This window comes from Cnephaeus nilssonii, assembly GCF_951640355.1.
Source record: "Cnephaeus nilssonii genome assembly, chromosome: 1".
In the NCBI taxonomy this organism is placed as follows: Eukaryota; Metazoa; Chordata; class Mammalia; order Chiroptera; family Vespertilionidae; genus Cnephaeus; species Cnephaeus nilssonii.
Genome location: NC_137072.1, coordinates 21,759,513 through 21,787,476, shown reverse-complemented (window position 1 = coordinate 21,787,476; position 27,964 = coordinate 21,759,513). Strand labels below are relative to the sequence as shown.

The window sequence follows — 27,964 nt, the reverse complement described above, 5'->3', positions numbered from 1 at the left end:
TTGAGGAGGAAAAGTGATAATTACTAAATTTTAGTAGGTTATGGTTTGATTGTTCTAGCATAGGCTGCTTGGTGTTAGAAAACTTGTACAGGAAAAGGGTCAGCATAAGGTGAGAAATGTGAATGTGCTCTCCTTTGAAGGATTCTGCTGTTTAACCTGAGAATTAATGTTTTCAACAGATCCCCTGTAAGCAGCTTACAGATTCGCTATGATCCACCAGGCAACAGCAGTTTGGAAAATCTGCCTCCAGTAGCAGCCAGCATAGAACAGCTTTTGGAGAGGCAGTGGAGTGAAGGACAACAATTTTTATTAGAACAGGGTACTCCTAGTGACAGTAAGTATTCTTTTCTTGTCTTTAAAGAAAGATGAATAGATGGAATGGGTGGATAAAACAACAGAGAGGTGGATAGGTGCAGAAGTCACGCTTCATCAAGAATAGCAATGAAATGATGATATATGTTTTATATTAAAAGGTAAGAAAAATGTAATATAGTAGCTTATTGGAACAAATTCTACAGTTTTACTGCTTGATCTTATATCCTGCCTTTACATACTTTAGCAGATCATGGGTAGCTTTCTTAAATGTCAGTGTGCTTTAGTCTCCCATTTGTAGAATGGGAGTAATAATGTACCTATATCATAGTTTTGAGGATTAAATGACATAAAAAATGTAAGGAACATTGCCTGACTCATAGAAAGCTCTAATCCATTCACTGGTTATTGTTACTGTTTATAATTATTATAATATGGATACATTGTTTCTCATTGTATTTTGTTCTGATCAATTTTTAACTTTTACTAAAATACACGAGTTATATTTTTCTCTTAGCTTAATTTTGAATAAAAGTTGCTCATCTCAGGAGAATTTATTGTAAACAGTGCATATAGTCAAGTATGTCAACTATCTTGATTTTATAATTTGTATGAGAAAGAATAATAATTACCAAATTATATATATGTAAATAATATACATAGTTTTATATACTACATGTCATTTACTTTTTAAATTATATAATATATTTATATATACATATTTAGTATCTTTACAACTTTAAGTATTGACAGGGAGACCATGGGTAAAAAATGCCAAACAGCAAAGTTACAGTACAGGTAGTGGTTAGCTGGAAAAGTGGCCTAGTGTTAAGGATATATTTGGGGGCAGGATGAGGAATATGTGGTTTTTATATTTTGGGATATAAATTTTTGCTGCTTTATTTTATTAAAACACTAGAAGCCCAGTACACAAAATTCGTGCATGGGTGGGTTCCCTAGGCCTGGCCGGCAATCAGGGTCTATCAGGTTCCCCACCTCCCCGCCTCCTCCTTCCCTTGCCGCCTGCATCTGCCACCACCCACCCCTAGTTCCCTGGCCCAGCCCGGGGCCTGGCCCTGATGAGGTGATCGGGACCTGCTGGCTGGGGAAGGGACAGGAGGAGGGATCCAGGAGGTTGGCCGCTGGCCCCGAGGAGGGAGCAGGCCCTCGGCCCCCCTGGGAAAGGGGCCGTGTCCGCCGCCACCCACCCCCAGTTCCCCATCCCAGCACAGGGGCCTGCCGGCGGAGGGGAGGGACTTGGAGGTTGGCTGGCAGGCCCCATGGTTGATTGGGGCCTGTAGGCTGGGTGCAGCCCCTGCGTTGAGCGTCTGCCCCCTGGTCATAATGACCAGTCGTTATGGTCATTCCTTAGTAATGGTTGCTTAGGCTTTTATATATATAGAATAGATTTTGCTTATGGTTAGTAGACAAGCGCCATAAATTGTATTTTTATGAATGGTGCCCTGACAGAAAAAACATGCTTATTGTAAGGAAATTCATGCTGGGATAATCCTTTAAATGATAGCTGGAGGACAGGTTTTGCTTAGTCTTATTGCATCTCATTTGGGTGCTCTAAGAGTTTCTTTGTGGGATCTTGAAGAGGAGGGATAAAAGTTAAATCCTTGGGAAATGACCATATGTGTTTGTACCAGTAGAATTGTATCTTTTTAAGGCCCTGAGGGCATGTTAAGCAAATACAACTTTTTAAGGCATAGAACTTTTAAAGTGTCTGTCACTGTGGCTAACAGTAGCACTCTGTGTTGTCATTCTAGAGGTCAGAGTTTGTTTTGTTTTTTTGAGGTGATGAGGCAGGACAGAAACTAAGCCTGTTTACAGATAATGAGCCTTCTCTGGGATTGGGGGCTGCAGTGCACACACACACTGCCCCCTGCTGGGAGATGTGTGCATTAGCATTCTGAGCAGCTGGGCTTGGGGGTTCCTCACCTGTCTGGTAGCATAATTAACCAAGCAGCAAACAAAAGCATATGGTGGTTATTGTGTTGAAGGATATTGTTATGATTCTTTCTCACTTTATGCTATTAATGTAAAATTATCTAAAATGGCACTTTGATGTTTAATTAGGTTTTTATTTTGATGAAAATAAAATGTTTTTGTCTTTTTTTTGAGAAGGAAATTACCTGCACCAGGTGGGTGCTTTTTTGGTTATGCTTATATATGTACAAATATATTATGGTATATTTATAACTACATATAAATTTAGGAATAAAACCTAATCATTTAGAAATGCTTTACAGAATTTCTATTTTTCTATTTCACCTTATTTCTAAAGTTATTGACACTTAAGTCCTTAAAGTACTTAGCCTTGTGTGTGAACTTGTCTTTGTTAAAAACTATCCAAATGTTTGCTAGTTTTAGGAATGCTGAAATCATTACACCAACTTCAAGTTGAAAATCGAAGATTAGAGGAACAAATTAAAAACTTAACTGCCAAAAAGGAACGCCTTCAGTTATTGAATGCACAGCTCTCAGTGCCTTTTCCAGCAATAACAACAAATCCTAGTCCATCTCATCAAATTCATGCATTTTCAGCACAGAATGGTATGAAGATATTTATCGTGTATCTATGGAAAGTAGGCTAGACTTTTAATACCTTTTAAATAAGTGAATAATAACTTACATGAAGATGTAGAAAAGGAATGATAGGTTATTTCAAAGAACATAAAGAATCCTGTTAAGTGATGAACTTGTTCCAACTTTATCACATAGTTTAATGATAAATTTTATTTAAATGTATAATGATATTTTTATTGATTTAAAGCCATGATATTCAATAGACAAAGATTTTTATTATTATTATTTAAACTGGTCTTAAGAAGAGCAAAACTTAATTTTTATGTGTTTTTAATGTGTGCTTCAGGATAAACTTTTAGATAAGCCTTTAATCTTATACGTGATGTAATTAATAGGGAAAATAGGTTATTTTTTCTTTTCTTTTTCTAGCTCCTACTACTGATTCCTTGAACAGCAGTAAGAGCCCTCATCTAGGAAACAGCTTTTTACCTGAGAATTCTCTTCCTGTATTAAATCAGGTAATTTTGGTGTGTTTAGTTTAATTTGTGTATTTTACTTACAAACAAGAGTATATCACATTAAATGTTTTTTAATTATTTTAAACAGTTTTTCTGTGTTCCTTACAATTTAAATTTCTGTTTTTTCTTCCATTAGGACTTAACCTCCAGTGGACAAAGCACCAGCAGCTCATCAGCTCTTTCTACTCCACCTCCTGCTGGGCAGAGTCCCGCTCAGCAGGGCTCAAGCGTTAGTGGAGTTCAGCAGGTCAATGGTGTGACGGTGGGGGCGCTGGCTAGTGGAATGCAGACTGTAACATCCACCATTCCTGCAGTTCCTGGAGTGGGTGGGATAATTGGAGCTTTGCCAGGTAACCAACTGGCAATTAATGGCATTGTAGGAGCTTTAAATGGGGTTATTCAGACTCCTGTCACAATATCCCAGAACCCTACCCCCCTCACCCATACAACTGTTCCACCTAATGCAACTCATCCAATGCCAGCTACACTGACTAACAGGTGAGAAACTTACTTAAATATATTTTAGGTTTTTCAGTGCAACCTAATACCATGTTGTCCATGTTTTAGATTGCTATTTTTATGTGCTCCTTGTACTTTAAGAAATTAAAGTCCACCAAACCTTTAAACCAAGTATATTATACTGAGAGCCATTTATTTTTGAAACTTAACTAACTCTGAATAAAGCAAAATTAAACCACTTTAGTAACAAAACATTAAATATAATCTGTGCTGAAAATTTCAGTCTTGATCTGTGATGTATATTTTAAATACTAATTTTTCTTATCCCTGTGTATGTTGCCTTCATGTATCATAAATTCTGAAGAAAAGAAATGTTGTAATGAAGATCACATAAGAATATTGATTTCTTAAAATTGAGCTATGTAATTTCCTTAGTTTTATAATAAAAAATCTTTGGATGAGGTTTAAATATTTATCTTGAATATCTAGGGAGTGAGACTCTCTGTTTCATTGTACTAGAATTTTATGTGAATGTTTGTTCAGAATAAGGAGACTAAGATCATGTTATTGAACATACTTTTGAGGAATAAATCACTTAAATGGATTTTCAGTGGGTACTAGTAAACTTCTTTATGGCTCTCTTCATTGGTGCTTAATTTTACTGATCATTGGGACCATTTAAAAAGGTTAGGTCAAATCACTCAATAATATGTTTGGGTTATTTCTTGTTTTAAATATGTGTTAGTGGGGGGTTAAATGATTCTTGAATAATTAAGAATAAATTATTACATGTGCATGTTATAAACACATGTAAATTTCTATTCCATAAAATAACTTAGTGCCTGCTTGGTTTACAATAAAAAAGGAAAACAAAACATTTCTCGACAATGTGAATTCTTATTTACTTATTTATCTGTATGCATGCTTACACATGTGTGCACACACATGTGCACACAGAAATAAATTTGTACATATTGTTTCCAAAAAGTGTTATAATTAAAAACTTGACTTAACTTATGAAACATCAAATCAAAGAGTGGTCTTTCATTTTACATTTAAAAAAAAAAAACACATTAAAGGTATAGAGTAGAAAGTAAGAATTTTCATCTTTTTTCAGTGCCTCAGGACTAGGATTACTTTCTGACCAGCAAAGACAAATATTTCTTCATCAACAGCAATTTCAGCAGTTGTTAAATTCTCAACAGCTCACGCCAGTAAGTGCTTCCTTTTGATAATATTTGATTTTTATTAGGAGAAAGTGATCTAAGTTATAATAGATATTCCGTGTGCCTTACTGATTATACATTTTGGGAAATAACATTATGGGATGCATAATATAAAAATAGTTTGTCTTGTCATTTGGTATTATCTGTAATATCTATAGTGACATTATATTAATTCATTTACAAATATTAGAACATGTGATATGGTACTCTGGTAGATTCTGGGATAGAGTGGTGAGCAAGATTTTGTATTTTCATGGAGTTTCATTCTGATAGGGGAGATGGACAATAAATACATACTTTTTGGTAGAGAAGAAAAATAAAGCAGGATAAGGGAATAGAGAACAGTGACATGAGGGCCATTTTTATAGGATGGTCCAGCTTTTTTGTGTAGGTGACTTTTGAGCACAGATCTGAATACAAGTTGAAGAAGCATGACATTCTGGCATGGGAATAGATGAGAAAGCACACTCCAGGTAGAGGGAATAGCAGTTGTAAAAGACCTCAGCTGTGTAAGTGTTTATGTTTTCGAGACTAGAAAAAAGGCTGGCATGACTTCAGGATGAGAGAGGCTCATGCAGAGGAAAGAAGGTCAGATAGGTGGTTTTGGTCCAGAGTTCATAGACTGTCTTGTTTAGCTGTCTGTGGCAAGAAATTTAGATTTATCTTAAGTGCGATGGAAAGCAATTGGTGATTTTTTTTTTTAACTTTCTTTATGGATATTCTCCAGTGTACCAATAGAGAGTATAATATACTAATCACCTAGCTTTAATAATTATCCAAATTTTTTTAAAGTTTTTTTAAGAGGTTTTTTTTTTTTAATATATTCTCACTTTTTCTTTCAGGATTATTTAAAACTAGAGGCCCGGTGCATGAATTCATGCACGGGTGGGGTCCCTCTGGGTGGCCTGCAGGGATGGGGCTGAAACCTGCATTTCAACGCCACCTGTAGCTCCTACCTGCTGCTCCCGCTCATCCCAGCCCCACTTGCCTGCCATGGGCTTGCGCCCAATCAGTCCCGATCGGGAGAGGCTCGTGCTGCCACAGCAGTGCTCGCCAGCCGAGCCCTGCATCTGGCACCCTCTCCAGGGGAGTGGCCTGTGGGATGGAGGCTGAAACCAGCTCTCCAACATCCCCTGAGGGGTCCTGGATTGTGAGAGTGCGCAGGCCAGGCTGAGGGATCCCACTGGTGCACAGTTGGGCTGGGGAGGGACCGTGGGAGGGCTCCAGGGTGTGTCTGACCCATCTTGCTCAGTCCTGATCCGCTGGACCCCAGCAGCAAGCTAACCTACCAGTCAGAGCATCTGCCGCCTGGTCGTCAGTGTATGTCATAGCGACTGATTGACTGGTCAACTGTCTGCCCCCTGGTGGTCTGTGCACGTCATAGCAAGCAGTTGAGTAGCCTAAGCGTATCATTAGCATATTACGCTTTGATTGGTTGTTCGGTTGTTCTGCTGTTTGGTCTATTTGCATATTACCCTTTTATTATATAGGATAATTAATTAGAGGGCTTTGAACAGAATAGTGACATAATAATCACATTTTTAAAAGATGAGATGAGTTTAGCTGCTGCATTATGGAAAATTGTGTGTATTAGGAGGGGAGATGGTGGCAAGAATAGAAACAGGAGCAGTCTAGGTAGATGTTGGTTTCTTAAAATAGCAGGATAAATGTGGCAGAAAACTGTCTGAAATTTTGTTGTTGTTATTAATCCTCACCCAAGGATATTTTCTCCATTCCTTTTTAGAGAGAATGAGAAGGAGTGGGAGGTGGGGAGAGGGAAAGAAACAATGATGTGAGAGAGACACATTAATTGGCTGCCTCATGTTTTCGAAATGGTGCAGGATCGAACCTGCAACCCAGGTATGTGGCCTTGACCAGGAATCAAACCCATGACCCTGTGGTGTGCAAGCCAATGCTATAACCATTGAGAAACACCAGCCAGGGCTGGAATTGTATATTTTGAAGTTAGAACCAACAAGTCTTGTTTGTTGGACATTCAAGAAAAAGAAGAGTCCTAAAGAGTTGGATGTTGACTTTTACTGAGATTTGGATGACCAGAAGGAACAGGTTTTAGTGAGAAAACAGGAGTCTGATGTGAACATACTGAGTTTAAGATATCTGTTTAGATGTCTGTTTAGATGAGCTGTGCACTAGGCAGTTGTATGAGTCTGAAGTCCAAGGAAAGAATGCAGTTGAATATATAAATTTGGGGTCATCGCTGCATATGTGATGTATAGATGCATAAGATTTGATAAGACCTGAAGACAGTCCTGGACATCCTGGGCAAGGAGAATAACCTAGTAAAGGAGCTAGGAAGAAAGTGGCCGTTGAGTTAGGAGGGAACTGAGAAAGCCTCCGCCGAGAAAATGTGCCTAGAAAGGACTTTGCTGTGTAAAATGCCTCTGGAAGGACAAGCAAAAATTGACTGTTGGATTTGACTGTCTGGAAGTTTTTCACAAATGCGGTTTTGGTGAGAAGTAAAAACCTCACTGAGTGGTTCAAAAGAAAATTGGAAGAGAGGAAGTGAAGGTAGCATAGAGACAACTAAAGATATTTTTATGTAAAAAGCAGAGAAATGGGCACCTAACAGAAGAAAGACATGGTCTAGGGAGGTAGTTTCTATTTTTTTTTAATATGACAGCATATATGTATATCAATGGGTTAATTTCTAGTGCAGGAGAGAGGAAGGATAGGGCCAGAACAGCAAAGTTCCTAAGAAAGGAGAGAAGCTGAGCGTAGCGTTGTATTCTAAGAGAGCAGGCAGAGCAGTTGTCAGTGGATTTTTTGATAGGAGGTTGAGGAAATTCACTTTTAATGTTTTAAATTTTTAATCCTACATAATAAAATGGTAATATGTAAATTACCATCACTCTGCTACGCCCACGATTGGGCCAGCAGGAGGCGCAGGGGGCGGGACTCAGGGTGGCCGGGGTAGCTGATTGGGCCAGCAGGACGCTGAGCCATGGCTGCGCCGGAGGCTTTCGGAAGGCCTGGTGCACCGGCGGACAGCCGGCCAGCTCCCCCGCGATCAAAAGCCAAAGCGGGGGAGCTGGCCGGCTGTCTGCTCCGGCACAAGGCCTTTCGAAAGCCTCCGCCACACAGGAGGCTTTCGGAAGGCCTGGTGCACCGGTGGACAGCCAGCCCGCTGGTGCACCAGGTGCATGATTAAATCATGCACTGGGCCTCTAGTTAAATTATAAGTAAAGTTATCAGCTGAGGGAGAATGGAGTATTTGTGTTTAAGAATATGGAACAGCCTGGCTTGTGTTGCTCAATGGTGGGTGTCGACGTATGAACCAGGAGGTCACAGTTCAATTCCCAGGTGTGGGCTCGATCCCCAGGAGGGTTGTACAGGAGGCAGCCAATCAATGATTCTCTCTCATCACTTTTGTCTCTCCCTCTCCCTTCCTCATTGAAATCAATACAAATATATTATATTAAAAAAAAGAAGAAGATGTGGAATAAATACCTTGGTGAAAAGGGAGAAAGAATTAACTAAGACACATGTGGAAGGAAGTGTGTGGCTCACAGACAAGGGCAGCACTGACTGACCCTCTGTAGTCATCGATTTAAAGTGAGACCAAGTTGATATGGTTGTGTGACTTTTCTCCAGCTTCATTTCCTTAGCACATTTCTTTAAGTTAGACTACCTGGACAAGGTACTCTTCGGTGAACTCAGAATTTTTAGTCAAAAATATGCTGAAAATATTTGTTTTAATTCTAAGGCATTTTCACTCTCACTGTATTTATAGTGATACAAAGATAGATTGTACATAATTTTGTTTTTGTTTTTTTGTTAATCCTCACCTGAGGATACTTTTCCATTGCTTTTAGATAGAATGGAAGGGAGGGAGGGGAAGAGAGAGAAAGAAACATTGATGTGAGAGAGACACATTGATTGGTTGCCTCCTACACCCTCCCCGCCAATCAGGGCCAGGGATTGAACCTACAACCCAAGATACATGCCCTTGACCAGGAATTGAACCGGAGACCCTTTGGTGTGTGGGCCAACACTCTAACTACTAAGCAATACCAGCCAAGGTTGTATATAAATTCTTAAATGCTTACACTGAAATGTGATCTTGTTTTATTATCTCATGCCTCATCTTAATATGAAGTACTAAAATTTAGTTTATTTGGAGTTCTTCCATTAATCAATATTTTTACTCTAATAATAGCACATATCGATGTCATATTTCCAGAATATGGTTAAGGAATTTTTAGCACAAATTGTTGCTCAGAAACCGGTAAAGTTTGCTCATTTATGTAAGCAAGAGTTTTATTATAAGGCACACTTTCTTCTCCCGTTTTAAGAAAAACTCTTGCTTGATCCTACAGCCCCCACCAGCTGATACCCTATTTCTCTGCTTGCTATCCCCTCCTGATGACCTTCATATTGCTGAGTCCCGTGGTCAGTTCTAGTTCTTCATCTCACTTGACCTGACTGGCGACAGCATTTAACAGAAATGATCACTCCTCCTCGAAACCCTTTCCGACCTTACTTTCCAGGGCACCACATTATCTTGTTTTCCTACCTAACTGGGCCTCCTTTCCTAGGTCCTTCTCTCCTCCTCTGCCCCTTACTGTGTTTCAGAATTCAGTGATCTCCAGTCATGTAGCTTTAAAGACCTTTCGTATGCAGGTACTTGCTTCTCCAGCCCTAACCGCTCTCTGGAATTTCACACATCTTTACCCAACTGCTTACTTGATGTCTCCACTTGGCTATCTTGCTAGACATTTCAAGCACAACATGTCCCAAACCGACATGGTAATCTTCCACCACACACCTCCTCCACAGTTTCCCTTCCTCAGCTGATGGCAAGTCCGTCCTTCCTGGTGCTTCAGCTAAAAACCTTACGGTCATCCTTCACTCCTCTTCCTCTGGTGTCTCACATTGATTCCATCAAGAAATCCTAAATCCGGTTGTATCACTCCTCTGCTCAAAACCTTCCACTGGCTTCCCATTTCACTGAGTAAAAGCCTTACTGCTTGCTGTATGCTCTTTCCTCCTCTTTGCTCCCTCCACTCCAGCACCCCTGGTCTTGCTATCTTCTTTGATCATACTGTATGTTCTCTGACGTAGCCCCTTAGCAATGGCTGTTCCATCCGCCTAGACGCCCCCTCCCCATATCCACTCAGAGAATTCCCTGACCAATCCATTTCATATGACCCCCACCCCTGCCATACTCTCTCTCACACACTTCTCTCTCTCCTGACCTTTATTTTTATTTTTTGTTTTGTTTTGTTAATCCTCACCTGAAGATATTTTTTCCATTGATTTTTAGGGAGTGGAAGGGAGGGGAGAGACAGAGAGAGAGAAACATTGAGGTGAGAGAGATACATTGATTGGTTGCATCCTGCACTTGACTTGACCAGGGCCAGGGATTGAGTCTGCAACTGAGGTTCATACCCTTGACTGGAATCAAACTTGTGACCCTTCAATCTGTGGGCCGACACTCTAGCCACTGAGCCAAATAGACTAGGCTAATTTTTTTTTAATTGATTGACCTTTAGAGAGAGGGAGAGAGAGAGAGAGATAAAGATCAAATGGTTGCCTCAGACCAGAACCTGCAACCCAGCTCTGTGCCCTTGACTGGGAATCGAAACTGACACCTTTAAGGGCTAGTTTCTGTAGGTTGATGCTCTAATCACTGAGCAACACCAGCCAGGGCTCCCCTGACCTTTAGCAATAATCATATTCTAACATTTTTGTTGGTCTCTCCCTCTTCCTCCCAGGGTGGACTATATATAAGGACAGGGGTTTCTCTCCCCTCCCCTCCCCCATATGTCTCAAGCACAAAATACATGTCTCAAAACATGGCCTGGCACATAGTAATCACTCAAGAAATGAATTATATGCTTGCTATAAAGAATAGTCTCATTTACATCAAAAAAGCACCCTTTCTGTCGGCTTGAATAAGTTCCCAGAATTAGAGGAAGGATTTGACCCACATAGTGCATTCTAAAGTCAAATACAGATCATTTGTGAATTCTGTAAGTTGCTGTTCTTGATTTTCATGGATAACCTAGTTTTAGAATAGTGGTTTCCTGTATTTGTTTGCCCTTACTGAAAATAAGCCATTCACTGATGTTATTGACATTTTATATTAGACTAGAGGCCCAGTGCACGAAATTTGTGCACTCAGGGGGCGGTCCCCAGCCTGGCCTGTGCCCTCGCATAGTGCGGGAGCCCCGCAATCGATCTCCCCAAAGAGGTAGGCCCCACCCACCCATCCGGGGCTCCTCGATGATTGCCCCAAAGAGGTAGGCCAGAGCTGGGGGTCCTGCCCCCGTCGTCACCGCACGGAGCCGCCCGGAACCGCCTCTGCGCCGCACACGCAGCGTCAAGTCCCTGCCCACCCGCACATGCCTGCTGTGCACACAGCCTCCTGGTGATGGATTGTTATGGCGTGAGGGTGTGCGGGCATCACGGCCTGAGGGCGTGACGACCACATAGGCTTTTATTAGTATAGACAGTTACTATCCAGTGCAGTGTATTTTTCCAGATGAGATGCTAGTTTTCTTTCTTAGTATTATGAATGTAACTTACATTTAAATATTAAAGAAGAAAATAGCACTGGCTGGTTTGGTTCAGTGGATAGAACATCGGCCTACGAACTGAAGAGTCACAAGTTCAATTCCAGTCAAGGGCATGCACCTTGGTTGCAGGCTTGAACCCTGGTCCCGGTTGAGCACATGCAGAGGCAACCAATTGATATGTCTCACGTTCATATTTTTGTCTCTCCCACTCTCTTCCACTCTCTCTAAAAATCAATGGAAAAATATTCTCGGGTGATTAAAAAATAAATAAAAATAAAGAAGAAAATAGAAAAGGCAGACTTTACTGACTGCTGAATTCTGTGACAGGGAACTCATCTTCTCTCACATGTTTTTACCTAAGGAGCAACATCAGGCCCTTCTGTATCAGTTAATGCAACAGCATCACCACCAGCAACATCACCAACCTGAACTACAGCAGCTACAGATCTCTGCACCAACACAAATACCGATAAACAACCTACTTGCAGGTACTCAGGCACCACCACTTCACCCAGCTACCACCAACCCATTTCTCACCATCCATGGCGATAATGCAAGTCAGAAAGGAACAGTAAGTATCTTTGTATTATTATATCTAATGAAATAAAAAGAATTTTGTTGATTAATCAGAAGAATTTTATTGATTAATTAGAGATTATTCTCTCTGATCTCTCCCATTTTAAAAAATACATTATTCTCCTGGTAATTTCTTCTTAAGTACCTGCTATATGTTAGACATCTTTTTTAAAATTTTTTATTTATTTCAGAGAGGAAGGGAGAAGGAGAGAGATAAAAACATCAATTATGAGAGAGAATCATTGATAGGCTGCCTCCTGCATGCCCCCTACTGGAGATCGAGCCCACAACCCTGGCATGTGCCCTTGACTGGAATCAAACCCGGGACCCTTCAGTCCGCAGGCTGACACTTTATCCACTGAGCCAAACCAGCTAGGGCTAGACATCTTTTTTTTTTTTTTTTTTAATGTATTTTATTGATTTTTTTACAGAGAAGAAGGGAGAGGGATAGAGAGCCAGAAACATCGATGAGAGAGAAACATCGATCAGCTGCCTCCTGCACACCTCCCACTGGGGATGTGCCCGCAACCCAGGTACATGCCCTTGACCGGAATCGAACCTGGGACCTTTCAGTCCGCAGGCCGACGCTCTATCCACTGAGCCAAACCGGTCAGGGCTAGACATCTTTTTTTATTAATTGTCACCTGAGGATATTTTTCCCATTGCTTTTTAGAGTGAGTGGAAGAGAGGGAGGGATGGGGAAGAGAGGAGGAGATAAACATCAATGTGAGAGAGACACATTGACTGATTGCCTCCCACATGCACCCCACCAGGGTTCTGAGAGTGAACATACAACCCAGGTACATGCCCTTGACTGGGAATTGAACCTGCAACTCTTCAGTGTGCTGGCTGACACTCTAAATATTGAGTCACACCGACCAGGCCAGATACAATAGTATGCAGGATTTCAGTCTTTAAAATAATAATGAGCTGTAATCCCATTTTTATTAATTTAATAAAAGTATACTCAAAGAGGTTAAAGATCAAAGGATAAAAGGCACATGTCACATCAGAACCCATGACTATTAGTCCATAAAAATTTCATTTTCCATAATACCATGTTACTACTTCTGTGGAAACGTCATCTTCAGGGGATGCTTTCTACATTCATTCCTTGTGAGTTCTGTTCCTGCAATGGGCATTTCTGTCTTTGTTTACCACTGAATTTCATGTTTATAAAACAACTGATAATGTTTACTAGTAAATGTATGTCTTTATATAATGCTAAAAAATAACCATGTTGACTTATAGAAAAAAAATGAATAACTGTATACACCACATTTTACCTCACTTATGATTTTAATTTAGAGGATATTACCTCAAATGTGGGCCAAAAATTGATTTAGCTAATGCATCTGATTTTGTTTGTTTTAACTGCAGAGACTTAGTGATAAATCCGGGCCTGTTGCTCAAGAGAAAAGTTGACAGTTGAGAAACGGTTAGAAATTGCCTGTCCTGCTGTCCTAGCACTTCATTGGCTGCTGTTGCAGTCCTCTTACGACACCTATGAAGAAACGCAACAAGAAACTAACCGCACAACAAAGGACTAATTGCCACAAGGACATTCTTTTAAGGCTTTGATTAATTTTCTTGTTGCTTTGTTGCACTGAAATGGAATTCCCATGTCCCCCACCCCTCACTCAGATTTTTTGAACTTTGAAAGAAAATTTAGTAACTAACTTTTGTCAGTGAAATAATTTACATGCAATGAGTTTATCAACCTAAGAGAAATTTAATATAGTTGGTACACAACTAATTTTGTTAAAATTGGAGAGATGAACAGCAAAACTAAAGACTTGCTTCATTTATAAACTATTGTATCTTGTACAAGTTGGAATGAAGCTTGTCTGGGTAACAAGTATATTTTGTTTGGATTACAGTGTGCTTGCTCTTTGAGTCAAAACAAATTTCAAGGAACTGTCCAATTTCTTCTGGAGTTTTATTGGTTATTGCAAATAAATAGGTCATAAACAGGGACTTGGTAATCTTTGTTATAAAAATTTCCTTTCTTATGGGATTTGGCCAATTTTGGTAATCAAGTTAGGAGGGTAATGTCTGCTTATGCTAAAGGTAATTTTCTTTTGCTAAATGCTTTTTCTTTAGTGTTAAGACCTACTCATATTTCAACAAAGCTTTGAGTTAAGTGAATTCTAAGGCTGCTGGGGGGAACAAGATCAATTCAAAGTGAAAGATTTCTTTCAGAAAGAGGGGCCACTCTGGAAACTGATGGTAGGGTTTGGCCTGAATCAAGTGCCTGTTAGTACCTCCATGGTGTTGAAATGGCTCTAACCAGCTGAGCTTGCACTATACTACACTATAGTCAGTCCTTGTAAGTAGCAGGGATAGTCAGTGTTGCACCAGCAGCCTTCCCCATGGTTCTGCCTTTATTAAAAACTTTCTATGCCACCATAGATAGCTCAGGCAAAACTATTACCTGGGTATTTATCCACTAATGAGTCACAAGGAAAATGAGTGGATTTGGTAAGAATTTTTGTTTTTTAATTTAAAAACTTCCCATTTCTGATATTGATTTCAAACAAAATAAGACAAGCAACCCACCGCTACAGTTCCTGAAACAGGTGAAGTCTGTATGACAGACCTACTTTGGGTAGCCACACTCCTGGTGTGACAGGATGGCTGTTATAAATTAAACAATTGGGGATATAATCATTGAACTGTTCTTAAATGTGTGAGTTATTAGTGGAAAAGACCCAGCTCTAATTAGACCTCCACTGTGTACTTAGCTGGAAGAACATGTTAATTCTGCAATATGTCTCTTGGTTAAACATTGCACAGTTCTTACCTCATTTCTGTAAATAAGGTTTTGTGAATCTGTTTTGTATTGTGAAAAATTCATAAGATAACATTGATATTTTGATTTGTAATATTTCTAATTAGTAGATTTAATTGAAAAGTAAAATTAATTTATTTTTATATGTTCAGGGGAATTTTAAAGAAAGTCAAATCTTTTGTAGATAATTTAAAAAATCGGTGTGGTTTATTTTACTTATTTAACCCACTGATTGTTATTCTGTAACAATTTGTATAAATTGCAAATTTTGAATGTGTTGTTATTTTACCTAGATGTAAAATTCCACATGTATTAAAGGAAATGTACAAAGTTTTTGTTAATAAAATTTAATAATGTTTATAACTCTGCCATTCTTCTAGTTTTATTGAGCTATAATTGACATATGGCACTGTATAAGTTTAAGGTGTACAGTATAATAATTTGACTTACATATATTGAGATGATTACCACAATAAGTTTAGTTGTCATCTCATAAAGATGCACAAGAAAAGAGAATAAATGTCTTTTTCCTGTGACGGGAACTCCTAGGATTTACTCTCTTAATAACTTTTAAATATACCATAAAGCAGTGTTGACTATAGTCATCATGTTGTACATTATATCCCTTAGCATTTATTTATCTTACTAGTGACCCGGTGCACGAAATTCGTGCATGTTAAAAGGGAATTAATTAAGAGGAAATCCAATCTAATAAAGAGGGAATATGCTAATTGACCATCATGCCCTCACAAAGATGGCAGCACCCACGGCCAATAAGGAGGGAATATGCTAATTGACTGCCAAGCCCTCAAAGATGGCGGTGCCCACAGCCACAAGATGGCAGTGCCCAGTCCTCTCAGCCCCACTGGGGCAGCACGCAGGCGGCACGGCTGGGCCCACCCCCAGGTGGGTCCAGCCGCTCCACGCACCTGCCTCCAGAGTTTCCCAGTACCCTCAGCCCCCCAGCCGCCCAGGGCCAGCCCGAGGCACAGGCAAGCCTTGGATGGCCGCCCAGGGCCACCCAAGGCACAGGTAACCAGGGCCAAGCTGAGGCTTGCGCTGCCGGCAGTGGCAGCAGCAGAGGTGTGATGGGGGTGTCATCTTCCCCTGATCGCTGGGTCACCTCCCACCCCTGAGGCTCCCAGACTGTGAGGGGACAGGCCAGGCTGAGGAACCCCCACTCCAGTGCATGAATTTTCATGCACCAGGCCTCTAGTATTTTAATATTGCTATTTGCCTTTTCTCTATAATAGAAGTGTCAGAGATGAAAGAAAATTAATAAAATGTATATGAAAATCTTCCTCCTGTCAGAGTCTGGGGCGCACCATTGGGCCAGCTGTGGGGAGGGACTGTGGGCAGTGGGCAGGCAGGCCAGCCCGCCCCCAAATAGGGTCCAGGGGGTCAATCGGGAGCCAGCAGCCTGGGGGAGGGGCCATGGGTGGTTGGCCGGCCAGCCTTGCCCCTGATCGAGGTGGGGGGGCTGATCTGGGGTGGGGCCGGGTTGGGGAGGGGCTGCAGGAGGTTGGCCGGCCGGCCCCACCCCCCCAATCCAGTCGGTTCGCTGGCTGCAGTGGGTGTCATAGCTACCGGTTGTTCCGTCATTACTGCGTTCTGGTTGCTGGCTTTTTATATATATAGATAACTGAAGGTTTGCACCGGTTGACCAATTCCCCCTCCCATTTCTGCCCTCCCCTGCCTCTGATACTTACAAATCTGTTCTTTTTCGGGTTTTTTGGTTAGGTTTTTCCTCCCTCCCTCCCTTCCTCCCTCCTTTCCTCCCTCCCTCCCTCCAGTATTTGTCTCTCTGTCAGTCAGCATAATGTCCTCAAGGCCCATCCATGTTGTCACAAGCACAGGGTTTCTTGTTTATGGCTGGATAATATTCCATTCTATAGATAATAGAGGCCCGATGCACAGAATTTGTGCAAGGGGCTTGGCCCTCGCAGCCCTGGTTGTCCGGAAGGATGCCTGGTCTAATTAGCATATTACGCTTTTATTATTATAGATACCACAATTTCTTTATCCATTCATCCATGGATGCATGCAGGTTGTTTCCATATCTTGGCTTCTGTAATAAAGCAATGAGCATGGCGGGGGTGTGGGGGGGCGCATATATCTTTTCCAATTAATATTTTTGTTTTCTTCAGATAAATACCCAGAAGTTGAATTGCTGGGTCATATAGTAGTTCCATTTTTAATTTGTTGAGGTACTGCCACACTATTTTCCATAGTGACTGCACCAATTTACATTCTCAGCAATAGTGCACAGGGTTCCCCTTTTTCCACTTTCTCGCCAACACTTGTTATTTCTGATATTGGTCAAAAGGTGTGAGGTGATATCTCATTGTGGCTTTTATTATCCTATCTAATAAAACAGTAATATGCAAATTAACCACCACTCTGCTACACCCACAAGCCATGCCCACCAACCACGCCCACCAGCCAATCAAGAGTGATATGCAAATTAACCCAGCCAAGATGGCAGTTAACTTGCATATCCAGGCGCAGAGCGAAGACTGAAGACAGTGGAGAAGGAAGCCAAGCACTGCAGAAGGGAGCAAAGCTGCAGAGAAGTAAGCAAGCGGGGCGGTGGAGAAAAGAGGGAAGCAGGCAGGGCGGGGGAGAAGGGAGTGAGTGAGGCAGCAGAGAAGGGAGGGAGCGAGGCAGTGGAGAAGGGAGGGAGCGAGGCAGCGGAAATGGGTGGGAGCGAGGCAGTGGAGATGGGTGGGAGTGAGGCAGTGGAGACTGGAAGGAGAGAGGCAGAAGAGACGGGTGGGAGCGAGGCAGCGAGAAGGGAGGGAGCGAGGCAGCAGAGAAGGGAGGGAGCGAGGCAGCGGAGACGGGAGGGAACTTCGCTCAGGCTGCAGGAAGCCCTATTCTTGCAGGAGTATTCCTGCAATGGGCGGCTAGTATTTACATGATGATTAATGATGTTGAGCATCTTTTCATACGGTACTGTTGGCTATCTAAATGTCTTCTCTGGAAAATGTTTATTCAGATCTTCTGCCCATTTTTTAAAAACATGTTTTTATTGATTTTTAAAGAGAGGAAGGGAGAGGAATAGAGAGAAATATCGATGAGAGAGAAGCATCATTGATCAGCTGCCTCCTGCAAGCCCCTACTGGGAATCGAGCCTGCAACCCGGGCATGTGTCTGTTTTTATGCCAAATACCATACTGTTTCAATTACTATAGCCTTCTAATATAGTTTGAAATAGGGGAGTGTGATTCCTCCAGCCTTCTTCTTTCTCAAGATAGGTTTAGCTATTTGGGTTATTTTGTGCTTCCCTACAAATTCTATTTCTATGCAAAATGATATTGGAATTTTGATAAGGATTGCACTGAATCTGTAGATTGCTTTGGGTAGGTATGGACATTTTAACATTATTAATTCTTCCAAACCATAAGCATCAAATTTCTTTCCATTTATTTGTGCCTTTTTCAGTTTGTTTTATTAATGTTTTATAGTTTTCAATATGGTCTTTCACCTCGATTAAATTTATTCCTAGTTATTTTATTTTTTGATGCATTTGTAAATGGGATTGTCTTCTTAATTTTTCTTTTTGATAGTTTATTAGTGTGAAGAAACAACAGATTTTTGTACATTGATTTCGTATTTTGCAACTTGACTAAATTTATTCTTATAATTCTTTGATGGAGTGTTTAAGTTTTCTATATATGTTTATCATGTCATCTGAAAAAGTGACTGTTGTGCTTTCTTTCCATTTGTATGCCTTTTCTTTTTCTTCCCTAATTGCTCCTGCTAGGACTTCCAATACTATCTATACTAATAAAAGGGTAATATGCTAATTAGACCGGACATCTTCCGGACGACCGTCCGGATGTCCTTCTGGACAGAGCCACATGGCGGGGCTGAGGCAGAGGCAGTTAGGGGCGATCAGGCTGGCAGGGGAGAGCAGTTAGGGGGATCAGGCCGGCAGGGGAGAGCAGTTAGGGTGATCAGGCCAGCAGGGGAGAGCAGTTAGGGGGATCAGGCCGGCAAGGGAGAGCAGTTAGGGGGATCAGGCTGGCAGGGGAGAGCAATTAGGGGGATCAGGCCGGCAGGGGAGAGCAGTTAGGGGGATCAGGCTGGCAGGGGAGAGCAATTAGGGGGATCAGACTGGCAGGGGAGCAGTTAGGGGCATCAGGCAGTCAGGCAGGTGAGCAGTTAGGAGCCAGCAGTCCTGGACATCCCCCGAGGGGTCCAGGATTGGAGAAGCTGCACAGGGGCAGAGGGACACCCCTCCCCTGGGCACGAATTTCATGCACCAGGCCTCTAGTGTTGAATAAAAGTGGTGAGAGAGTGTGTTCTTGTGTTGATCCTGATCTTAGAGGGAAAGCTTTTAGCTTTCCACAGTTGAGTATGATGCTAGGTATGTGCATGTCATATTATGCTGCCTTTCTTATGTTGAAGTATGTTTTCCCTATACCCATCTGTTTGGAGTTTGTAATCATACATGGATTTTGAATTTTTGTCAAATGCTTTTTCAGCATCTACTGAGATGCTCCTGTAATTTTAACCTTTTTGTTACTGTGGAGTATCAAATCGATTGATTTGTGGATGCTGAACCATCTCTGCCTCGCTAAAGTAAGTCCCACTTGATCATGTTGTATGATCCTTTTAATGTGTCTTTGAATTCAGTTTGTAAATATTTTGTTGAAAATTTTTGCATCTATGTTCATCAGGAATATTGGGATTTTTTTGTGTGGTGTCCTCTGTGTGGTTTTGGTGTCAGGTTAACGCTGCCCATGTAAAATAAGTTTGGAAGGGTTCCCTCTTTTATTTTTTGAAGAGTTTGAGAAGGATTAGTATTCTTTGAATATTTGGTAGAGTTTGCCTGTGAAGCAGTCTGGTCCTGGACTTTTGTTTCTTTGGAGGTTTTTGATTATTGGTTCAATCTCCTTGCCAGTAAAAGGTCTGTTTCAATTTTCTACATCATGATTCAGTTTTGGTAGGTTGTATGTTTCCAAGAATTTATCCATTTCTTCTAGGTTGTCCGATTTGTTGGATTATAATTGTTCATAGTAGTCTTTTATGATCCCCTGTATTTCTGTAATATTCAGTTATAACATCTTTTATTTCTGATTTTATTTGAGTCCTCTCTTTTGTGTGTAAGTTTATCTGCAATGTATCAGTTTTGTTTATCCTGTCAAAGAAACTGCTCTTAGTTTAATTGATCTTTTCTATATTCTTTTTAGTTTATATTTCATTTATTTCTGCCCTAATCTTTATTTCTTTCTTAGTTGGGGCTTCATTTGTTCTTTTATAGTTTCTTGAGATATAAAGTTATGTTGTTTATTTGAGACTTTTTTGTTTCTTGGGGTAGGCATCTATTGCTATGAACTTCTTAGAACTGCTTTTGCTTCATCTTATAAATTTGATATGTTACATTTCCATTTTCATTTGTCTCAAGGTGTTTTTTCTCTTGATTTCTTCTTTGACCCGTTGGTTATTCTGTAGAATGTTGTTTAATTTCCACATATTTGTGATTTTTTCAGTTTTCCTTGTGTATTTTCTAGTTTCATACCATTGTGGTTGGAGAAGATGTTTGATATGATTTCAATCCTCTAAATTTATTAAGACTTGTTTTGTGGTCTAAAATGATCTGTGTTGGAAATTGTTGCATGTTCACTTCAGAAGAATGTGTATCTATTGCTAATGGAATGCTCTGTAGCTGTCAGGTAGTCCATCTGGTTGAGCATGCTCACACCAATGTGACCTTATTGATTTTCTGTTTGGATGCTCTATCCATTGAGTAAGTGGGGAATTCAAGTTCCCTACTATTGTATAGCTTTCTATTTCTCTCTTTAGGTCTGATAATATTTGCTTTATGTATTTAGGTGCTTCTGTATTGGATGCGAAAGTATTTTTAAATAGATTTTTAAAAATATTTTAGAGAAGAAAGGGGAGAGAGAAAGGCATCATTGGTTGATTCTTACATGTGCCCTGACCAGGGATCGAACCCGCAACCCTGGTGTATCTGGATGAACTCTAAACAACTGAGCTACCCGGCCAGGACTGGATGCATAAGTATTTAAATATATTATATCCTCGTATTGGTTTGACCCTGTGGTCATTATATAGCACCCTTCTTTGCTCATTATAGTTTTTGTTTTAAATTCTGTTTTGTCTGATATAGCTACTCCAGCTTATTTTGGTTACCATTTGTATGGAATATATTTTTTACTTTTAGTCTGTGTGTGTCCTTACATCTAAAGAATGTTTCTTATAGGCAGCATATAGATGGGTCTTGTTTTTTTTTTTTTATGTATATGTATGTGTCACTGTATGTGTTTTAATGTCCTTTGGTATTAGTATCATTTGACCTCTTTATTATGATCTGTTGCCTGTGGTTAATAAAATAGCTTAAAATTATAACATCCTATTTTATTTTTATTTATTTTAAAGACTTTATTATTGAAAGTATTACATATGTCCCCTTTTTCCCCCCCATTGACCCCTTGTAGTTAACACCACACCCCACCCAGGCCTTCACCACACTATTGGCCTGTAATTCTCTTTCTTTGTAGTGTCTTTATCTGGTTTTGGAATTAGGATAATGCTGGCCTCGGGGAAAAGAATTTGGAAGTGTTCCTTCCTCTTGGATTTTCTGAAATAGTGTGAGGAGGATAGGTATTAGTTCTTCTTTGAATGTTTGTTAAAACTCCCCTGTGAAGCCATCTGGATCATGGCTTTTGTTTGTTGGGAGTTTTTTTATTACTGCTTCAATGTCATCAGTTGTTATTGATAATAACAGGCCTATTCAGGTTTTATGATTCTTCCTGATTCAGTTTTTTGAGATTGTATTATTCTAGGAATTTGCCCATTTCATCCACATTGTCCAGCTTATTGGCATATAGTTGCTCATAATACTTTCTTACAATTCTTTGTATTTCTGTGATGTCAGTTGTTTCTTCACCACTTTTGTTTCTAATTTTAATTATTTGGGTCCCATCTCTTTGTTTCTTGATGAGTCTGACTAAAGGTTATCATCTTGTTTATTTTTTCAAAGAACCAGCTCTTGGTTTCATTGATCTTTTGTATTTTTTTTTTTCAGTCTCTGTCATTTATTTCCACGCTGATCTTTATTTCCTTTCTTCTACTTACTCTGGGCTTTTCTTCTTGTTCTCTTTCTAATTCTTTAAGTTGTAGGGTTAAATAGTATATTATTAATAATTTTTTCTTGTATTTTGAGGTAGGCCTGTGGTGCTATGAGCTTCCCTCTCAAGACTGCTTTTGCTGTATCCCAGAGATTTTGAATTGTTGTGTTTTCATAGTCATTTGTTTCCAGGATGTTTTTTATTTTTTTTCTTGATCTCATTGGTAACCCATTCATTAATAACATGCTATTTAGCCTCCATGTGTTTGAATGTTTTTGAGTTTTTACTGTAGTTGATTCCTAACTTCATTCCATTATGATCTGAGAAGATGCTTGATATGATTTTTTTTTAATTTCTTTATTGATTAAGGTGTCACATATTTGTCCTCATCCCCCCATTCCCATCCCACACCCCTCCCCACGGATGCCCCAACCCCCTGTTGAACTTAACCATTGGTTAGGCTCATATGCATGCACACAAGTCCTTTGGTTGATCTCTCCCTCCCCACCACCACCCTCCCCTATCCTCCCTCTGAGGCCCGATAGTCCGATCGATGCCTCCTTGTTTCTGGTTCTGTTCTTGTTCATCAGTCTATGTTGTTCATCATTTCCCCTAGATGAGCGAGATCATGTGTCACTAGAGATATACTTATAAGAACTGAATGTGAGACGAGCAATAATAGTTATGCTGACAGGCAAATGAATCAGTCTGTAGTGAGTTTCTTTCTGGACCAACAGTTCTTTTGAGACCCAATATCAATGTCCACCAGTTCCTTATGTGTACATGTCGGCACTGACCCCTCAGCTCTGGATGGTGGACAAATGGTGGTAATGCAGGTCCGACTCCCTCTGGTTTGGTCTCGGCCGGACCCAGGGGCACGGCTTCACCCGGACCCAGGGGCACGTGGCCTCACCCGGACCCAGGGGGTGCGTGGCCTCACCTGGACCCAGGTGCGCGCGGCTTCACCCGGACCCGGGACCCAGCCTCACCCGGATCCAGGGGCACACGGCCTCATCTGGACCCTGGATCCAGCTTCACCCGGACCCAGGGGCGCGCGGCCTCACCCGGACCCAGGGGCGCGTGGCCTCTCCCAGACCCAGGGGCGCGTGGCCTCACCCGGACCCAGGGGTGGCTTGATATGATTTTAATCTTATTGAACTTGTAGAGACTTGTTTTGTGTCCTAACATGGGCTGTCTTTAAGAATGACCCATGTGCACTTGAGAAGAATGTATATTTTGCAGCTTTGGGGTTAATTATTCTATAAATGTCAATTAAATTCATCTGATCCAGTGTGTCATTTCAAGTCACTGTTTCCTTGTTAATTTTTTGTCTGGAAGATGTATCCAGTGAAGTCAGCAGGGTGTTAAAACCCCTGATTATGACTATATTGCTGTCAATCTCTCCCTTAAAATCCTCTAGAAGTTTTTTTATATAGTTAGGTGCTCCTATATTGGGTGCATATATGTTTACCAGGGTTATATCCTCTTGTTGGATTGGTCCCTTTAGTATTATATAGTGAACCTTTATTGTCTTTTGTGATGGCCTTCATTTTGAAGTCTATTTTGTTAGATATGAGTATTGCCACCCCAACTTTTTTCTGTTTCCATTTGCTTTGAAATTTTTCCCATCCCTTCACTTCCATCCTGTATGAGTCTTTTGTTCTGAAGTGGGTTTCTTGTATATTTGGGTTATGTTTTCATGTTCATTCAGCTACCCTATGTCTTTTGATTGGAGCATTTAAGCCACTTACATTTAAGGTTATTATTATTTTTAAAAAATATATTTATTTTTTACAGAGAGGAAGGGAGAAAGATAGAGAGTCAGAAACATCGATGAGAGAGAAACATCGATCAGCCGCCTCCTGCACACCCCCTACTGGGGATGTGCCCGCAATCAAGGTACATGCCCTTGACCGGAATCGAACCTGGGACCCTTGAGTCCGCAGGCCGACGCTCTATCCACTGAGCCAAACCGATTAGGGCTATTTTTGTTTTTAGAGAGAGGAAGTGAGAGGGATAGAGATAGAAATATTGACGCTAGAGAAACATCATTGATTGGCTGTCTCCTGCTCACCCCCTAATTGGCATTGATGCCTTGATCAGGAATTAAACCTGTAACCTCTTTTTTTGTTTGTTTGGGTTTTTGTTTTTTTTAATCCTCACCCAAGGATATTTTTCCATTGATTTTTAGAGTGGAAGAGAAAGGGAAAGACAGAAACATCGATGTGAGAGAAACACATCAATTGGTTGCTTTCTGCACCCGCCCTGACCAGGGCCCAGGCAGGGGAGGAGCCTGCAACCGAGGTACATGCCCTTGACCAGAATCAAATCTAGAACACTTCAGTCCACAGGCCGATGCTCTATCCACTGAGCCAAACCAGCTAGGGCCAAACCTGTGACCACTTGGTTCCTGGGTTGTCGCTCAACCGCTGAGCCACACCGGCTGGACTCTAGGATTTTTTTTAATGGTTTCTGTTTCTTCGTTGAACTTCTCGTTTGGTTCATGCATTATTTTCCTAATTTTGTTTAGTTGTTCGTGTTCTTGTAGTTCACTCAATTTCCTTAAGAGGGTTATTCTGAATTCTTTAACAGATCACAGACCTCTATTTCATTAGGGTCAGTTACTGGCGCTTTATTTGTTTCCTTTTGGTGATGTCACATTTACCTGTTTTTATTTATGACCCTTGATTCCTTACATTGGTGTCTGTGCATCTGAGTAAACGATTTTCTTTTCCAGATTTCACAGGTTTGCTTTGGGTGAGTTTTTCACTAGACAGACCAGTTTGGGGTTTTGAATGTGTCTGCTGGTAACATCCTTGGGCAGGCGGGCCCTGCCATCAGTGTCTGTTTTGGGGCAAAGCCACTGCCTGAGCCCTGAGGTCAGGGTGGTGGGTGCTGCTGTCGGGAGTCAGGGTTGCTGGTTTGGTTTCCTGCCCAAGTGAGGCTAAGGGCGGGCCGGGCCCGGGTTCTCTCGTTAGGCTCACTACACCGTTGGCACTGGGATACGAAGTAGTGGGTGGTCTCTGCATTAGTTCCCATGCCCCCATGGAGGGGCAGCAGAATAAGCCCCAGGGCCTGGGTGGCTTATTGTTTAGGGACCCAAATCAGGCTCTGCAGGTTGGGAAACCACAGAATGTGCTCTCTGCTCAGGTGCCCCTGTGAGCAGGGGGATTAGCTACTCAGCTTCCTGTGAAGTGCCTGGGTAGGTCCAGGCGGCTGAAGGCTGCACTCGGCGATGGGCTGCACAGTAGTCTCCCTGACTGAACAGGACACTGGCTTGCTCTGCCGATGACCAGCTCTGCCTTCTGCTCCAGCGTTGCCGGGCTAAGCAGCTTCCGTGCCTTCCCGCTCAGGCCTTCTGGTTGGGTGGGGCTGTGAAGGAGCTCCCCTCCTTGGGTGGATCGGGATGGCCAATTCCAGCCACCTCCCAGGTGCTCCCGGTCAGGCTTTCTGGTTGGGAGGGGTCAGGAGCCACATCAGCTGTGGGCTGAGCTATAAAATAGCTGCTCTCCCTGAGCCGGGGAGGCCGCACTCCAAGCTGCACGCCTCACCCCCAGCTCCTGCTCACACGGTGCCACCACCTGGCCTTGCCGGTGAGGGAAGCAGCTGCTTGGGACTCCTCCTCGGACTGCAGGTAGGAACTTGGTCTGCCAAGTCCCGAGTGGTGGTTGTTGCCAGACCCTATGCCCCTTCTCCATCACAATCAGATTGCTAGTGGTGGAGCCCATAAACCCCCTGTGACCCCCACGGGATGGAACTGGAGTACGGTGTGGGCCCTGGGCTCTGCAGGCTCAGGGGAGAGCTATCCGTGAGGTGCTGGGCTGGCCGGGGGAGGGGCAGTGCAGTCCGTGCAGCAGCTCCTCTCACCCTTGTAACGTTTGTCTGGCTCCCTGAGGTGCAGGGTGCTTCAGCCGCACCGTGTTCTGAGCTTGTCCTCGGTGGTGTCTTATCCATGAACAGTGGGTCATTGTTCTTGTGAGGGGGATGAAGTCAGGAATGACATCTGTCACCAACTTGGAGACCTCCCTCTCTGTGCCAGTCCTGCTTGGAGAGGAAGATGTGGCCCCAGGTGGCAGCCTGTCCCGTCTTTGGCTGTGCTTTAGAACATCAGTGTAGTCTCACCTTGGAGTTACCCAAACTTTGCTTATGAGCAGACTTGGTCCACTGTGCAAAGCTCTGTGCAGAGCAAACCGCCCTGGGTTTAAATCTTAGATAATCCTTGGATGAGAGAAATGTGCATTCTGAAAATTGCAAAGAAGAGAAAACAATCACAGTGGAGATAAAAGGAAAATAAATTCCAGATGAATTAGTTAATTGTAGCACATTATATTGATGCTTGATAAAGATTAAATGTCTCTTCTTTATGTCGTTAGCTTTAAACAAAGACATTGAAATGAAAGAAAAATCCAGATCTATTCAGTAGTGCTGGCTGTTGGTATACATCAGAATCACCTGCAGAGATTAGCAAGCCCCAGGCTTATCCCAGACTTAATTGAATCAGAATATACAGATGTGGGTCATTTGCTCCTAGTAAGTAATTAAGAACTGAATAAACAGCCCTAGCCGGTTTGGCTCAGTGGATGGAGCGTCGGCCTGTGGACTCAAGGGTCCCAGGTTCGATTCCGGTCAAGGGCATGTACCTTGGTTGCGGGCACATCCCTGGTGGGGGGTGTGCAGGAGGCAGCTGATTGATGTTTCTCTCTCATCAATGTTTCTGGCTCTCTCTCCCTCTCTCTTCCTCTCTGTAAAAAATCAATGGAATATATTTTTAAAAAAAGAACTGAATAAACAGGCTCTGGCTGGGTAGCTCAGTGGGTTAGAGCATCGCCCCCATACGCAGGGCTTGTGGGTTCGATCCCCAGTCAGGGCGCATACAAGAGTCAACCAATGAATGCATAAATAAGTGGAACAACAAATCAGTGTTTCTCTCTCTCCTCTCCCTCTCTCTCCCCTCTCCCTCCCTCCCTCCCTATCTCCCTTCCTCTCTCTCTCTCTTTCAAAGAAAAAGAATTGAATAAACAACGAAAACTGGTTCTATGCTTTTAACTTTATTAAAGAGTGAATTTTAGGTCCCTAGAAAGACTTTTTACACACAAATGGAAAGTAATTACTTGATTCTGAAATGTCTTTTCCAAGGCTAAGGAATGACAGGTGACTCATCATCAACTCACCAATTTTCACATTCTGCAAATAATCTAATCTGAACAAAATTATAGTTGGCTGTGCAGTTTTCCATTTCTTAAAAATGTGTCATTTATTTGTGCTAGCAGCATGGTGCTTTTGTAATTTGCTGACTCAGTTGAGGTTCTGGGTAGCCTCCACCTCCACTATAAACCATACCCGAGTTTTCTGGCGGCCGCTCTGTCATTCCCATTGTTGATTCTCTCTGGGACATTTCTGAGTGACCGCGGCTCAGTGCTCAGTAGTGATGCTTGGAAAAGGGTTCGAAAGGACCCTCAGCTGGTTCGGCGTTAGTCCTGTCGGCGTGTGATGGGAACTGTGGATGGAAAGCAAGCACTAGGGGTGAATGCCAAGAACAACAAGCTTCGAGTTGTTTTCTTAAGCTCTCTGTCAACCAGGCAGAAGATGGCATGCCCCGTCGCTGTAACTGGACTGTCCCCAAAACAGACAGGAGAGGCCCTGGAACTGGGGCAAAGGTGCCTCAGTACGCCAGGCGATGGAATGTTTGTTCTTACTCGTAGACGTAGGGAATGGACTTTTGTTTTGAATTTTAGAATTCTCAAGGAGACAAATGTTATTAATCTTACTTTCACTTATTGAAAATGAAACCTACATTTTTGGAGAGTACTTTCTAGGTCTGTGAAATATGCTATTGGTATTTTAATGGGGAGTGCATTGAATCTATAGTATGGACATTTTAATGGTTCTTTCAAAATGAAATAGTTGTGAA

General features: G+C 41.8%; 1 protein-coding gene across 9 annotated transcripts in view; it reads left to right on the top strand.

Moving 5' to 3' along the window:
* The window catches only part of MLLT10 (MLLT10 histone lysine methyltransferase DOT1L cofactor), a 233,296-nt gene extending 218,033 nt beyond the window's left edge, over positions 1-15,263 (top strand). For 5 of the 9 annotated variants that reach the window (XM_079770538.1, XM_079770541.1, XM_079770545.1 and 2 more), the window contains 7 exons: positions 180-334; positions 2,683-2,871; positions 3,274-3,362; positions 3,499-3,860; positions 4,939-5,035; positions 11,948-12,157; positions 13,543-15,262. In XM_079770538.1, the coding sequence (XP_079626664.1) occupies positions 180-334; positions 2,683-2,871; positions 3,274-3,362; positions 3,499-3,860; positions 4,939-5,035; positions 11,948-12,157; positions 13,543-13,587 (1,147 nt within the window). In that variant the 3' untranslated portion in view covers positions 13,588-15,262. Of the gene's footprint in view, positions 1-179; positions 335-2,682; positions 2,872-3,273; positions 3,363-3,498; positions 3,861-4,938; positions 5,036-11,947; positions 12,158-13,542 lie in introns of all 9 variants that reach the window. The other 4 variants (XM_079770544.1, XM_079770543.1, XM_079770542.1 and 1 more) reach the window with 2 other exon arrangements.
* Positions 15,264-27,964: the final 12,701 nt, after the last annotated feature.